Source organism: Rhodnius prolixus, unplaced genomic scaffold (assembly GCF_049639745.1).
Source record: "Rhodnius prolixus isolate KJV_2025 unplaced genomic scaffold, Rpr scaffold_5, whole genome shotgun sequence".
Taxonomy (NCBI): Eukaryota; Metazoa; Arthropoda; class Insecta; order Hemiptera; family Reduviidae; genus Rhodnius; species Rhodnius prolixus.
The window spans coordinates 42,731,634-42,748,640 of NW_027411624.1; the positions used below are offsets into that span (position 1 = coordinate 42,731,634).

Below are 17,007 nucleotides of genomic sequence, written 5' to 3' on the forward strand. Positions count from 1 at the left end.
AGGCCTTGGATTTTATTTAATGGTTAATATGAGAAATTTATAGATAATAGGAGAAGCATAGATCCTACTTGGATGAAAACGAACGGCAAGACGTTCGTTATAGCACAGATGATTTGTAGACCCTCACGATCTGGAGCTGGAAATTGTAGACGAATATCCTTACAGTCTGGGTCTTTATGCAAGATGGAATCTGAAATAGGGGTTTTGGTGGAGTAGACTGGTTGAACCTGTCTTGTTTTTGTTTATGGATGCGTTCAGCGTAATTTGAAAATGAAAAAATCACTTCCTGCATTAAGGTTTTCTAAGTGAATACTACTAAAGTCAAGATATCTTTTCAGTCAAATTCGTAATTTCAAGGAAAATTTTTCGAACCTAAATCGTGGTATAATAGTTTACACCATAATTTTCTTTACACAGCAGATCTCATAACACTGATTTTCTGGTGAAAAAAACTTTGAACATTTATAGATTCGCGAGACTCGATGCATTATCCAAAACAAAGGTGATTAATAAATTCCTTTGCAATAATAATTATTATCTTTCTTATACAATAATAAACAAGATTATAAAAAAAATTATCTCAGCAAATAAATCTCGATTTATCAAGGTTGAGCTGACATTTAATCAGTGTTGAATCCTTGATTCTGGACACTGGAGGTTACTTAAGGCATTATGTTACATATTGTAAGCTGGTTACCATTTTAAATGAAAAGGTGAATAAATGAATTAAGGTGCTTGTGTGAAATCGTACATTACATTCACAGTGGCCATGTAAGTACATTCACTTTGAACATTATGTCTGTTTGAGGAAGTAGCGAACTGCCACTCTCTTACGTAAGTTTTGCGATCGTATCAATTTCTTAAATGCAATTTTCCACCGGAAGTAAGCGTCTTGAGGTTTTGAGGAAAAAGCAGTTTTTTTTAAACTAATGGTCCTATTTGTATGAACATCAACTCAAAACTAATCGTTTGATTACCTCTGTGAACCTAAACAACAAAGAAGAAGAAAATCTCTATCATTTGATTTATTTTGCAAGAAACATTCAACTAAGAGAAAGCTCTAAAAGAGCGGCGTAGGTCCGTTTGTCTCTAACGTGCTACAGGTAAGGTCTTAGCACATGCATACTATTATGGTGGATTTAAAACTTAGGATTTTTAAAATAAATTAGAGGGAAGCTTACCCTCTATCTCTTCCAAGAACTTCGTCATAGGAACTTTTTTTTTCACCGCACTGCCGACCTTCGCTTATAATTCTAACGTTAGGATTTGTGGAAATAAGTTTAAATCTCTATCATTCAGAATAACCTGAAATGTGAAAAAAATATCAAGCATCTTTAGTTCTTTAGTCTAAAATTGTAGAACATAAAATGAATTAAATTTCAATCATTATATTATAACTTGGATAAATTCCAGGCCATCGTGCTTCAGTTACAATTACAATATGGTGGGAGAAGATATATGCTAAAATGTAAAACCTTTCTATTTTCCTTGGACACTTTCTATAAAGCCTCGACCTTACACAGCAGACAATACGCTATTGAACTTGCTTTTGTTCGTGCCAATGCCATCTTAAGTACTATTCTTCACTTTATGTAGTTATTTTATTAGAATTATAATTTGATTATATATTTAATAGAAGTTTTGGGAGGAACGAAATGTGTCAAACAATTTTTTAATATTCTCTCCTCAAAGCAATTAGCTTTTAATAAATAAAATGTTAAAAAAAGTTTTAGTTTCACACGTATATGGTGAGCTGAACTAGGGCAAGGATTCTCAGCCTTGCCCAGAGATGGCTCTACTATCAAATAAATACTTTCTCTTACTCTAGTATAAGTACGTGAGAAAATATTACGATCTATTTATTTTTATTAAAAATATTCTCTTAAAATTTTTTCACTTTTTTTTTCGTCCATAGGTATTTAATAAAGAATGAAATTATGCAAAAGTAATAATAAATTATTTTCAAGATTTATTTTACGTCACACCATCCACTACGGTTTATGAATGATTGCAGAATATGTTTTGTTTCAATTATCAAGTGCCTAATTTATATTTGATTCAAGTATTTTGTCGAAATAAAGCAGTTAAGTTGAAAATTACATTAATTTTTGAAACGCATTTTTTTATTGCATTAAGAGATTCTTTGTGAAATACCTACGGAGGAAAAAATAGTAAAAAAATTCTAAACTATTGTTTAATTAGAAAAAAATGGCATTAAAAATCCTAATGGCGGATCGGACAAGCGTCTTGTGGGCGTGTATACTGGCCAATAGAACTGTAGGTAGGTGGGGATAAGCCACACACAACTACACGCCCACCTACCTATTCTACGTTCCGCCATTAAGATCTTTTAGGCCTAATAATCTTACCAAAAACGTTCTTTAGAATTTTTTCACTATTTTTTCCTCCATAGGTATTTAATAAAGAATGAAATTATGCAAAAGTAATAATAAATTATTTTCAAGACTTATTTTACGTCACACCATCCACTACGGTTTATGAATGATTGCAGAATATGTTTTGTTTCAATTATCAAGTGCCTAATTTATATTTGATTCAAGTATTTTGTCGAAATAAAGCAGTTAAGTTGAAAATTACATTAATTTTTGAAACGCATTTTTTTATTGCATTAAGTGATTCTTTGTGAAATACCTACGGAGGAAAAAATAGTAAAAAAATTCTAAACTATTGTTTAATTAGAAAAAAATGGCATTAAAAATCCTAATGGCGGATCGGACAAGCGTCTTGTGGGCGTGTATACTGGCCAATAGAAATGTAGGTAGGTGGGGATAAGCCACACACAACTACACGCCCACCTACCTATTCTACGTTCCGCCATTAAGATCTTTTAGGCCTAATAATCTTACCAAAAACGTTCTTTAGAATTTTTTCACTATTTTTTCCTCCATAGGTATTTAATAAAGAATGGAATTATGCAAAAATAAAAATAAATTATTTTAAAGATTTATTTTACGTCACACCATCCACTACGGTTTAAGAATGATTGCAGAATATGTTTTATTTCAATTATCAAGTGTCTAATTTTATTTGATTCAAGTATTTTGTCGAAATAAAACAGTTAAATTCGAAATTACATTAATTTTTGAAATGCATTTTTTTATTGCATTAGGTGATTTTTTGTGAAATACCTACGGAGGAAAAAATAGTAAAAAAATTCTAAACTATTGTTTAATTAGAAAAAAATGGCATTAAAAATCCTAATGGCGGATCGGACAAGCGTCTTGTGGGCGTGTATACTGGCCAATAGAACCGTAGGTAGGGGAGGAGTAAACCACGCCCAATTACACGCCCACCATTAGGACATTTTAAGCCTTTTTTTCTTATAATAAATGTATTCCAGAATTTTTTCACTATTTTTTCCTCCATAGGTATTTAATAAAGAATGGAATTATGCAAAAATTAAAATAAATTATTTTGAAAATTTATATTACGTCACACCATCCACTACGGTTAGTGAATGATTGCAGAATATGTTTTATTTCAATTATCATGTACCTAATTTTGGTTTTATTGAAGAATTTTGTCGAAATAAAACAGTCCTCAGCAGTTTCTGTAATCCTTTTACAGTTGATGATGACCTACAGTTATGATGATATACTCGTAGCTCTACATTAAACTTCACAAACTTTTTTTTTTATAATACCCTGAAGAAGGTAGTAAAAATTACCGAAACGTTGGTATAAAGCAAAAATGTTGTTTTTATTTAAGAACGCACCTCGATATTCACCAAAAATCATTAAATTTACAACTTTCACTAAATGTTAAATTTTTTGCTTCAATTAGATAACCATCCTTTATCGGTTTATTGAAGAACTACATTTGGTACGATTCCTTTACACCTCTCTGCCTCTGACGTAAGAGTAACCTATTCCAGTCGAAAGTGTATGTCTACATAGGGTTCAGTTTGACACCAACTTGTGTTTTATGACCTAGGTTTTTTCTAAAATATTTTATCAATAAGCTGGGGAAATTGTGAACTGCTTAACCAATATCAGAACTATTCAATAAAATAGGTCACCCCAGACTTCTTTTTTTTCACTTTTATATTCTTAATGTAAGTAAGATAAATGAAGACAGTTATTATTATGATTGGATTATTGGCTAGAGTCCAGTTAATCATTCTGGAATATAGAATGCAATAGTGCAAAATACGACTTTCACAGTGTAAATATAAAGAACAACTCCCTACTTACCATAAATCGTATAAAATGTGCCGTTTAGTAAGGCAATGTGTAATGAAAGTAACCACTCGATAACTTCTCGATATGCCAAGGTTATGTAGTGCATTTTTGTGTGTGTGTGTGTGTGTGTCTTTTCATAGGTTAATATAGTTTTTTATTATTATTATTATTATTTACCAAGCTACCGTTTTTCTAGATTAAGTGCCTCGTAATTTTATATTAACTCGCAAATCAATATTAAAAGGAAATAAAATCAGAAACGATGATTCACTTGACTTTATTATACTTTAATATTATACTTCATTACTTTCAATCATGCCAATTTGAAAAAAAAAAAAAAAATTGAATTTATCCATTTTGAGGTCCCACCCCTAGAAAGTGTTTTTTTTTTTTTCATAAAAAGAAATATTTTTTTGCGAGAACAAATGAGCCCCCCACAAAAAAAAAATCGAAAAATTACAAGAAGCTGAAACTTTATACTTCCATTTGGTTCTACCAGGAGCGCTGACCATAATTTAGTAATTGACATCAGTATCTCTCACTAGAAGTGAAAGTAGTAATTTCTCTTATTTTGGGGGGGGGGTAATATATTCACTCAATACGAAAGCTATCAACCGGAAGTACTATTTTTAAAGATGAAATTTTTGAAACAAGACATTTTTTGGGAGGGGAAGGGCAAATTTCTCGTGACAAGCTCCCGGCTATGTGCCTTAAACTTGAAGTTGTAAATTACTTCACCACACCGAGTTAATAGATGGCGCGTCAAGGGCCGAGACCAAGATAATATTCATCACTAGGGAACGGATTCGTATGTATTTACATAATTTTTTTCTAGGCAATTTACAGACGTTTTTCAACTAGAAGTATACATTCTGACACTTTTTAAGCCGTTTGAGTCTACTTTTATTTCACATATTTCCACATATTTGGATATTATCGCATATTTATACATATTTGATTAAAATAAATAAATATTTCTACATATTTAATCAAAATATGTACATATTTTTTCATATTTTTCATTTTGGGCATATTTTCATAATTGGGAGGTGGTTGACAGGAACTGTGAACCACAGTGGGTACAATGGTTATTGTAATTTACTCAGAATGCTGCTAAACAGTGACGGGCACTTGTTAGTTCTTTGAAGTTGTCTGAGGTTGTCTGTTCTTTCAGCTCGTTCGTTGAAGTGTCCAATTCATTTCGTTCGGTCACTTAGTGCATTCTTTTTTGGGTGAAATGCCACGAACATCGGCCTCAAGCAAACAACTGGTTGCTAAATATCTTCGCGAGTTTCCAGCTGAACTTTTTCGAAGTGATGGAGACATTTTGTACTGCACAGCTTGTGACAAGCGCGTTTCTTGCTCTCAACGTTCCCAAGTCACCCAACATATTGCCACCAGATCGCACATAGAGAATAAAAACAGAAATAAAGAGAGGACGTCCTATCAAGCCTTCCTTACATCTCCATCATCAAGTAAGTCTACTCTGAGTACAGATCTGTGTCGGGCTTTGGTTAGAGCAGATATCCCTTTCCACAAACTTAAAAATCCTCATTTCAAAGGATTCTTAGAGACCTATATTGGGAAAAAAATGCCTGACGAGAGCACTCTGCGGAAAAACTACCTGGAAGATATCTATAAAGATACACTAACCAAAATTCGAGAACATATCAAAGATGGACCAATTTGGGTGTCAATTGATGAAACCACTGACGTTGAGGGCAGGTATTTTGCCAATGCAGTTATTGAAAAACTTGACAGTGATGCTGATGTTCTTTGTTGTATAAATCATTATAACTTATAAAAACAAATTACATTGTTCCTAATAAATTATTACAAATTGTAAAAATGTTCTTTTCTCGTATAAATAATTATAACTTGCCAAAAAAAAAAAAATTCCATTTTCATAAAAAAAATGTCCATTTTACTTAAATATTCCAGAAAATATTTTAAGAAAATCACATATTTTCCACATAATTGACGAAAATAAATGCATATTTTAATTAAATATTTGGCATTTTTAAATACATAAAAATCCGTTCCTTATTCATCACATAACCACACCAATCAAGTCACCTTCTAACTGAAAAATAATCTAAGGCCGCCCCCCCCCCCCCCGCTACACAACAATATCTAATTATGAAGAATAATTTTTAAATCGATCAGAAAAAAAAAAATTGAATGTTACAAGAAAATATTGTCAATCAACGTGTAATTATTGCAAAAAAAAATAATAATAATAATAATGAGATTGGCCGTTATTCCTTCACCCAGATTTTGTTTTCTTTTGGTCAATGTTTTGTAGTTCATTGCAAAATTGAATAATTTGTGCAGTTCATTGAAATGCATATAATAATTTGATTACTTTCATTTACACGTAATTTTGAATAAATTAACTGTTGAAAAAAACAAATACTCTGATTAAAAGTAATTTTAGTGGGAATTGAAAACAGAATTCGCAATAGATTTACCATAATGACCTAAATACCGTGATTTAAAAAATAAAAAAATTAAATAAAAATAATTATATTCTAGCACAGCGACTTAATCGAAATGTTTCGAAATTACTAAACCACTACTAAAGCCCTATGTTCTTGTAATGCTACAATAAAGCTAAGTAGTTAGTTGTTTTAGCCACTAGGGGCGTGTTTCCATTGCTAGTAAATGATGTAATATCACGAATTCTTTGAAAAGAATTAACAGTTAATTTTATTGTTGCACGTTTTCTAATTCAGTGCTAACATTTTTTTTTTTTTTTTTTTTTTATCGTATTTTCGTTAATCTTTTTTTTGATTACTTTCATCAATTTATTATGAATTTAATCAATAGTTTTTGCTTTTAAAAATAGACCCCCAAGATGAAATTCTTAATTCTATTTTATTGTTGGTTCAAGTCTTGGAGGGGTCCACATTACAGGGTCTTGTTTCTACATTTCTCGCTTCTCTCCCTCTCTCTCACACTTAAATCAAGTGATTGGTCCGTACATTATACTGAAATGGCACACTAGAGGGAAACCTAACCACACCCTCCCTCTGGAGTGCCCTAAAATGAAAATTTCCTATGAAAATAAAGTCAAAAGATAAGAAGCATATACGTTCATTTTATACAGTGCATTAAAGCATATTACACAAAAGTTATACGTGATATGTTGTAAAATACAAAATTACAAAGTAAAATTTGGGATATTTACAAATAAAAATATGGTTTGTTTACAATTTTAGGTAAAATAAAGCTATTTAAACCAAAAAATTAAAAAAGAAATAGTAAATTTAATAAATTTATGCAGATCACGTACATTTATTTTTTTAGATTTTATACTACGTGCTTCTCGAATATTTTGGGAAACTAGGCCAAAACAAAAACAATGGTTAAAATTTAAAAACAAAGTAACTTTAAAAGAAACAGACAAAAAAATCTGACGTCAAAGCTTAATACTTAACATCAATTACGCAATTACACTTAACAGTAAGTGTGTAACTGTTTTTTTTTTTTGGGGGGGGGGTAATTTTTGTTTATCTTATTTATGGGTTCGAAGACCAAGTTTGTTGATTTTAGGTTTTAAAAACTTGTGTCTTTAATTTGTTTGCCAAAAGTTTTATCGCCATATAATATGTCCCTTTCATCAATAGCTAATATGATTCAAAGAGCTGTGGCAACGTGTGTAATCCATTTGAAGGTTATACTCTGTTATGGTTACAATCAGCTGAGAATAATAGTTACTATTACCCACTGCCTTCTTGAAAATTTGATTACATGGTACTAAATTTGATTCATCTAATTTGAGTCTGTTCTTTAAATAAATTATGTAATACAGGGTGTCCCTAGCTATATGGATAACGACTTTTTCTCGGAAACTAAGATAGCTAGAAAAAAACTAAAAAATACGTGTTCCCTTAGTTTTTTGTTAGACATCCAAATTTAATTTGTAAATTTTTTTCGGTGCTTCCAGAAGCGAGATACAGGCACCAACTTCATTTTTTCAAATGGGGAGGTGGGGTTTTTATTTCAGAAACAGATTTACTTGGACGGTTTTTTGCTGAGAGCGATATTTTACAAGTTATGAATGAAAACATGATTCTTATAAGAAATTTCTAAATGACAATATTATAACGGTTTTTTTTTGATTGAATAAGAAGAAAAGTACTATTTTATTATAAATTTTACTCCTCATTAATATTACAGATCATGCTCGAAATGGCCTCTATCATTAGACATGCTCTTTCCTGCCAATTGTCCCTTACTGCCAAAGAAATAGATTCGGCTTTAACCGACTTACAGGTATCTATTATTCTCTGCTTTAGTTCATCTACAGATGCAATTCCGGCTTGATTCTGATACACCTAGATTTAGAAATGCTTTTAGATAGGCAGAAATAAGAAAGGTTATGAATAATCACCTTGTTTTTCAGGTATCCCCAAAGGAAATAGTCCATAGGTGTCAAATACGGTGAAGGAGGTGGCCACTGAATCGCCTCCCGTCGATATAACAAGCCCATCAAATTGCCTATCGATATCACTTTACATGCCTGATGGTGTTATATCAACACCCCTGGGGCGATTTAGATTTTAAGGTTTGTGTTACGTAAATTGTGCTGATTTGCTACTTTAGAGGAAAACGATCCCCATTACTCCCCCAGGGCTATCCTAGAACGAATTTTCTTAGAAAAAAAACTTCGAAAAACGCTACCTTCTCCTTACCAAGTCGTGACAGGAAGTAAAAAAAACTTCGTTAAAATCATTTTCGTGAAAATAAAATAATCCTTCCTTCCGCATCAATGATTTTGGCTTAAAGTTGACAGTTCTCGTGCAATTAACACCACAAAAAAGAAGAAGAAAAAAAAAAAATTAAATAACGTCCTAATTCTACCATGGGAAAGTAAAATTTAAAATATGATCTTGCTAATTTAAATTAATTTCATTTGGAGTACAAACAAAAACTAAAAGATTACGTGAATGACGCAAAAGTGGGGTACGATCCCCTCCTGATCCCCGTCCAGATTATTAGCGGTGCTGTATGTAGATTGGCCCAGTATTTGTAGCTCTGTCAGTCTCTGTTCGCGTGTCAGTCGGATAGCGTCTGGATTGTTACGTCACAGTCCAGCTACTGACGAGCTCTTGTTAGTTCTGTTTACATTGCCATCGTCTTCTTTTCTCCCTTTTTTTTTTTTTTTTTTAATTGTCTCAGGTTTCGATTTTAGTGCCCAAGATATTTTACTTTGTCCGATGTCCAGTATTATGTGAGTGATGTCCATACAGAACTACAGTACAGCCGGGCTATTACCGCCTCCGCCTCCAACACTTCCACCACCGCCCTATCCAGTACAATATGTTCGCGTGTCCGGCGGTGTGCCGGCCGGCTCTGGACGTACCACTTTGCACGCGGTGCTCGACTATGATGATGACGAAGACGAGGGCAGACCTCCGGGTAGCGGTGGCCCTCATCAGCCTGCCGAAGAGTTCAGAGGACCCATCCTGGTGAAGAACGGCTCTGTGCCTGTGGTGCCACTCTATTCCTATAGTTCTACCTACAACAATGGTACCTTGGTACATATTCCGGTCAGTAATCAGTATTCTTCCATGCCTTAGATGGCTGATTTGTAAACTTTAATTTGTGTTTAGGAAGAACCAGTGGTCAATAATACCAAAACCCACTGTGTACCTAGAAGATTATTGGAGCTCCCTTAGTTATCAGTGTTTGGTCCATAAAATGAGGCGTCCATAACTTGTATAGTGTTTAAGTGTGACAGCTCTTACTCCATAGAGATTAGATTATCAGGGTGAGACCTATGCCCCACGACACCGCAGCTTATTGTGCCATCCCCTTTGGATCTAGCAGAAGAAATCTTCCCTACAAAAGAGGTGGAGAACTTTCCCTATTTCCCTACTAGTTCTTTTTGCGCTACTATCTCCATTCGACTGAAAGATCTAAAGGGAACAGCCAGAGAGAGGCCGTTTCCTTCTCATTCTGACACAATCTGCGCAACGGCTCCAAGCTAATGTGCCGCTCCTTATACAGATGCCCTATTTATTGGACTGCAACAGTTTAATGTTGCTCATGTTCATGTTGTTAGGCTGGGATACCCTCAGGGACCCTGAAAAAGTGGCTAATCCACTTCCCCCTACGATTTTGTTTTTTATGAACGTTTACAGGATTCTTACTCCCTAAGTCATGTAACCACTTGTTCAGCGGATCCCAATAACGTACTTCCGTTGAAAATATATCTTAATCACGATACATCCTCTTGGTTTTGGAGTAAGAGAAAGTACAAACAGGATATATTACGACTGTTGCAACAGATTTTGTTCTTCAAACTGAGCATTCTAGGTCCTCCGCGCTCTTTAACACTACCAATATCAACCATATACCTTTCCAGAATCCAGAACAGAGTCAAGAGTATCTCTAATCCCAGATTGGCTAGCGAAAGCATGAGCCTGAATGTAATATTAGTCTAAGTTCTCCATTTTCCCCCATCTGACCCCTGTTTTCTTATCTTATTCCAAAATTTCCTTATGGGATAAAGCCTGTAACCAGGGTAATGAACCTTTCATTTGGCAAGGAGATAAGTTGTACAAGACTTTTCTTAGTCCTGAAGGAAGATCTTTGACATTGCTGCTTCAAGAGGAAGTAAGGCCGTTTTGAACTAGAAGCTTAGGCTAGATACGGGGCGTTCATAAGCTTCCTTCATTGCAAAACTGACATTGCTTGCACTGTTTTGGGTGCATTTGTGTCCGGTAATCCCCTCTGCTTCTGGTGGTTGATGAAATCCTAAAAATTAAAAAGGATTAGTTAGTTTGCCCAAGGTAAAATGGACGTAAAGCCCCGGCTGAAAAAAAATAGGCGATTACTTTACTTTACTTTATTTTATTTAACACTTTACTAGAACCGTACAACAATATATTATATTGTAGCGATACTTAGGTGCAGAAATTTGAACAAATAAAATCATAGATCTCCACGGATACTAAATACTCGTAAGTATATAGCAAGTTTAAAAACGTTGGACTGTAATTAAAACATAAAACAATACAAATAAAACTTCTGATAGATAAAATTAGTTCTAAAACATAGTGTCGTTCCTCGGGTACCTAAAAATTTTCCTCAAATTTAGAATTAGGGATAACTATTTAATCCTTATCCCATGTTTAATAAGACATGCCATAAAAATTATTTGAAATAGCAACGTAAAGATATGTTTAACCCACATACTTCGCTCTGACCGGCTATTAATCGAATTTTTCTAGGACAAATGTTTGACTATACACTCTACAGACAAATATTCCAGGAAAACATTCGATATAGAAGAGTCTACATGATCAAAATACTTCCTGTGGATTATTATAGTGAAAGAAAGGCTGTAAAAAACGTACTTAAGCAAAAGGCTAATAATAGAGAAGAGCAATTATTGTCCGTCGGGCCTTTGGAATGTACGTACGCTACTGACAAACAAACCTATAATTAGATAGTACAATTTGAAGTTTTGCAATCGAGTGAAAAGAGACTTTAGTAATAAAAACTAATCAACAAATAGTTTTCTAAGGTAATTTACCTCGAATCACAATAGAATAAGTATGAGATACAGAATAGATAAAGATTTGGTTGACCTTGACACACACTGATAAGGGTGTTTTTATGTTTTTAATTTTGAAAATTAAGGAGTCGTTTTTTAAGTATAATAAAAATAAGGAAAGTAACTTAATGTCTTCTAAGACATTTACTAGATAAATTAAACCCAGTGGTAAATAAAATCCAAGGCATTGAGACCGGGGGAATCGAACCCACTAAACCAAAAATACATCTTAGCATTGCGGGTCTAGCCTATAACCGCCTAACAGACTTTACTATAAATTTCTCATATTAACCATTAAATAAAATCCAAGGCATTGAGACCGGGGGAATCGAACCCACTAAACCAACAATACATCTTAGCATTGCGGGTCTAGCCTATAACCGCCTAACAGACTTTACTATAAATTTCTCATATTAACCATTAAATAAAGTCCAAGGGCTAAGACCGGGGGAATCGAACCCACTAAACCAACAATACATCTTAGCTTTGCGGGTCTAGCCTATAACCGCCTAACAGACTTTACTATAAATTTCTCATATTAACCATTAAATAAAGTCCAAGGGCTAAGACCGGGGGAATCGAACCCACTAAACCAACAATACATCTTAGCTTTGCGGGTCTAGCCTATAACCGCCTAACAGACTTTACTATAAATTTCTCATATTAACCATTAAATAAAGTCCAAGGGCTAAGACCGGGGGAATCGAACCCACTAAACCAACAATACATCTTAGCTTTGCGGGTCTAGCCTATAACCGCCTAACAGACTTTACTATAAATTTCTCATATTAACCATTAAATAAAGTCCAAGGGCTAAGACCGGGGGAATCGAACCCACTAAACCAACAATACATCTTAGCTTTGCGGGTCTAGCCTATAACCGCCTAACAGACTTTACTATAAATTTCTCATATTAACCATTAAATAAAGTCCAAGGGCTAAGACCGGGGGAATCGAACCCACTAAACCAACAATACATCTTAGCTTTGCGGGTCTAGCCTATAACCGCCTAACAGACTTTACTATAAATTTCTCATATTAACCATTAAATAAAATCCAAGACCTAGAGACTGGGAATCGAACCCACTAAACCAACAATACATCTTAGCTTTGCGGGTCTAGCCTATAAACGCCTTAACATACTTTACTGTAAATTCTTTTTATTAACCATTAAATAAAATCCAAGGCCTAAGACCAGGGGAATCGAATCCACTAAACCAGCAATACAACTTACCTTTGCGGGTCTAGTCTATAACCGCCTATCATACTTTACTGTAAATTTCTCATATTAACCATTAAATAAAATCCAAGGCCTAAGACCAGGGGTATCGAATCCACTAAACCAGCAATACAACTTACCTTTGCGGGTCTAGTCTATAACCGCCTATCATACTTTACTGTAAATTTCTCATATTAACCATTAAATAAAATCCAAGACCTAGAGACTGGGAATCGAACCCACTAAACCAACAATACATCTTAGCTTTGCGGGTCTAGCCTATAAACGCCTTAACAAACTTTACTGTAAATTCTTTTTATTAACCATTAAATAAAATCCAAGGCCTAAGACCGGGAATCGAACCCACTACACCAACAATGCATCTTAGCTTTGCGGGGCTAGCCTATAACCGCTCGACTACTGGGGCGTCTTTATTATTACTATTATTATTATTATTATTATTTTTTTTTTATACATAATTTTTTGCGCATCAACAGCTGAGGTTATTAGCGCCCGGAGCTTTTTCCAGTGCACTGCCGGCCTCCGGACAGTGTTCTCTAGTTACAGACAACACTGTCCATCACCGGACAGTGAGCTGTAAGAAGCTCCTAGGAAGAGAAAATCTAAGGGTCAGCTGCTGGATTCGAACCATTATTATTATTATTATTATTAACCGTTCTTTATGGCAGTTATATTATATCATTAGTTATAAATTAATACGCTATAATAATTTCTCAATGTTACAGTCACTGAGAAAAATAATTAGGGGTCAGAATTATTAGCTGTGTAAATATTGGTATAGCAAGTAAATTCTTTATGATTAAAATATTAAATGCTCGCTTGGGTGCCTTCGAACGCGCCGCATAATGTTAATGTATTGCCGCTCCTGCAGACAGTACATAATGGTTATAGACGACGACGACTACTACTACTAGCACATCTCACTCACCTTGAATAGGAGTTAACATTTAAGTGTAACACTCTAGGGTGGGGAACCATATACACTGTTTACAGCTGCAACATGTTTAAATAGAGGCTGTGTAGGCGATCTGTTTCCTGTATTAAAGTTTTTTTACTTAATATAGTTAAGTATAATGGAATATCTATCATGCAGAACCATAAATCTGAATTTAGATATAAACCTCAGTTGCAGAGTCGAATTTCCCTTAGAACCATTTCCTTAGGGTTTTTCTTTCAATTCTCGCTGCGTGCATTTAGTTTTTCTTTTTTTCCCAGTAAAAATTACTTTAATTATTATTCTGATTAAAAACACAGTCGAAACGGTGGATAAAGTTAGTTGTCTTAAGGGAATCCTCAGAAGGCGCTAGATAGATACGGACGTCCTGGTAACAGACAATTTAGATGCACTACCAGTTCGCCCACTTTGGAAGTTCCCTAAGAGATGGAACGATTAAGAAATACATCTTGGAATCTGTGCGCTAGGATAGGCTTGAACAGTGAATCCATCCTTTCTGAAATCAAAGGGTATGAATGAATGGAAGACCTCTAAAAGGAGCAGAGGTCGCGGAATTAGAGGCTATGACCAGCTCAACCAACTCAGAGCTCATGGGTGAATTTCCCTAACACTCTCGCCATTATAGGAAGATTAGTTCAAGTTCAACTGCTACCAGAACCTTAAAATGATTCAAGATTAACCTTTACTGGAGTCCACCAATTAATGCGCAATGCTCTAATATCCTCACCTAGAGAAATGTAGTAGGGGAAATACAGGGCCGGATTTAGAAGATAAGAGGCCCTAGGCTATTCCACTTATGAGGCCCTTTCACCTCCCATTTTTAAGTTTAAGTTTTAAGTTTGTTAATTACTTGAGAGATAATAAAATAATCACTACATTGATACATCACTAAAACAGTGTTTTATTGTTCACTGTTTTTAGAATAGTGTAATTTTAATTTTGCTAACAATTTGAATGTAGGCCCCTCTTGATCTTGAGGCCCTAGGCTGAAACCTAGTTAGCCTATAGAAAAATCCGGCCCTGGGGGAAAAGCCTCAGCTGGACAGAGAAAGTAACATAAACTCACCTTATTCTGGGGAACCAGATGTGTGATGACATGGATGAAAATAAAATGAACAGCGCTTTGGAAAAGCTCAGAGTGAAGTTCTCCGGTGGATTTGTTGGTAGATCTGGCGAGAAATCTCCTCAGTTAGAGGTAAATGAGTACAGATGTCTTGGTGTGGAAATCGCCTCCTTTCGAATTCTGACAACAAAGCTAGCACAAGGCGAATTATTATTTTGAACAAGGGACGTGTTGGGACCCGTCTAAGAGATGGGACGATTAAGAAATACATCTTCAAATCTGTAAAAAAAAATGTGTGTATGTAATCTAAAAATCTGTATGTAATGGGTTTCCGCAGCCAAGAAGCTTACTACACATGCCCTAGATAATATTAGCAGCAATTCCTTCCCCTTCTTACAAGCTCCAGGATCCAGGACACTCATTACGTAAAGTTAAAAGTAAAAAAAATAGTCGCCATTTGACAATATTCAAAATGTTGCCCGGTATTTGATGGCCAGGGTAAAGTCTGTCCCTTAGTATGGGGGGTCCAATCTAAGTATAAATTTTCAGTTCCCTGTGCTCTGTAAGTTTTGAGATATTTTTATCACATACACACAAACATTTCAAAACTACTTTTTTTTTGCTCTCAAAGAACCTCAAAATGGATATTTTGAAAACTCAAAACAGAAAATTCTGTCACGATCGCAATACTTCCCTTTTCCAGAAACAGGAAATGCAAATTCTGATTTTGCAGTGGCTTTACGAGTTAGAACTTTAAAATTGGACAAAGTGTTTACGTGCACGTATTAACCTAGTCTTTTTTTCGAAAAAAAAGTGTTTACGATCTTATTTAAAAATAATTATATAGCAAATAAATAACCATTTAACATGGAACACTAAATAACAAGTCCGTACCTAGAGGTTCACCTTAACATTTACAAAATGACCAGAATAAAAAAATAGGGGGATTTGTCGCGCTGTTTATTATCATCGTAAAGAATTATTTACAAAATTTGAAAGTATGAAATTTAAAAATAATACAATTTAAGAAAGAGAAGGGGATTAGCTCAGTGGTTAGCGTACTGGATTCCCACATGGAGATACTTCGCATTCAACTGTTGGCCCTTGCAATTTTTCTTCCGGAATTGGTATTTCTGGGTTGAAACAATTTCCAACCATAACGTTTTGGCCATCCTCTGGTGATAACAGCAAAATAACTAATTTCAACTTCCTGCTAATTTTTAGTTTCACGCTTTATAGCGGATACCGGAACAGTCTTACCAACAGATCAATTTTTAAAAATTACTTTTACTTATATTTCTAGTGAATTTTTAAAATCGTAAATCAGCGCGATTGTAATACCATCTAGTAGTGAACGAAGTGAACTTAAATAAATAGAAATACATTTTGTAGATGTAATAAAAATTTTTAATTACATAGAGGCTGTAAGAACGGTAGTTATTACTGGAAATACGAAATAAAAAAAGGGACCTCGTTCTAAATTCCAACGGTGCACCAGGCGCCATCTTTACCCAATCATATCATTAGTATATATTGCATATCTCTCTATTAATTAAAAACTAATATAAAAATATGAGTATATTTTCCTTTCTTTTTTTGACATTTAAACTTTTTGCAATTATTTTATGATATTTTATGGCTTATCAATTATAAAGTAAAGTAAATGCCTATTTTTTCAGGCGGGCTTAACGTCCAACTACCAAATTAGGTGTCGTGGACGGAGGCGACTAGCAAAGATACTTTACTGTGAATTTCTCATATTAACCATTAAATAAAATCTAAGGCTTAAGGACTGGGAATCGAACCTACTAAACCAACAATACATCTCTGCATTGCGGGTCTAGCCTACAACCGCCTAACTTAATTTACTGTTAATTTCTCATATTAACCATTAAATAAAATCCAAGACCTAGAGGCCGGGGAATCGAACCTATTAAACCAACAATACATCTCTGCATTGCGGGTCTAGTCTCTTAACCA

At 34.3% G+C, this 17,007-nt stretch overlaps 1 protein-coding gene and 1 long non-coding RNA gene across 2 annotated transcripts in view; one reads left to right on the forward strand and one right to left on the reverse strand.

Annotated features, from left to right (window-relative positions):
* Nucleotides 1-590: 590 nt before the first annotated feature.
* LOC141458931 (uncharacterized) lies at nucleotides 591-1,827 on the reverse strand. Its single transcript, XR_012461284.1, has 3 exons — nucleotides 1,476-1,827; nucleotides 1,182-1,305; nucleotides 591-987 (listed from the first exon to the last, which is right to left on the reverse strand). It is a non-coding gene; the product is annotated as an uncharacterized lncRNA (long non-coding RNA).
* Nucleotides 1,828-9,236: 7,409 nt separating this feature from the next.
* Nucleotides 9,237-17,007, forward strand: part of spz3 (Spaetzle domain-containing protein 3) — a 44,620-nt gene continuing 36,849 nt past the window's right edge. Inside the window, exon 1 of the mRNA XM_074137508.1 lies at nucleotides 9,237-9,757. Coding sequence (XP_073993609.1) covers nucleotides 9,446-9,757 — 312 coding nt within the window. The 5' untranslated portion in view covers nucleotides 9,237-9,445. The remainder of the gene's footprint in view (nucleotides 9,758-17,007) is intronic.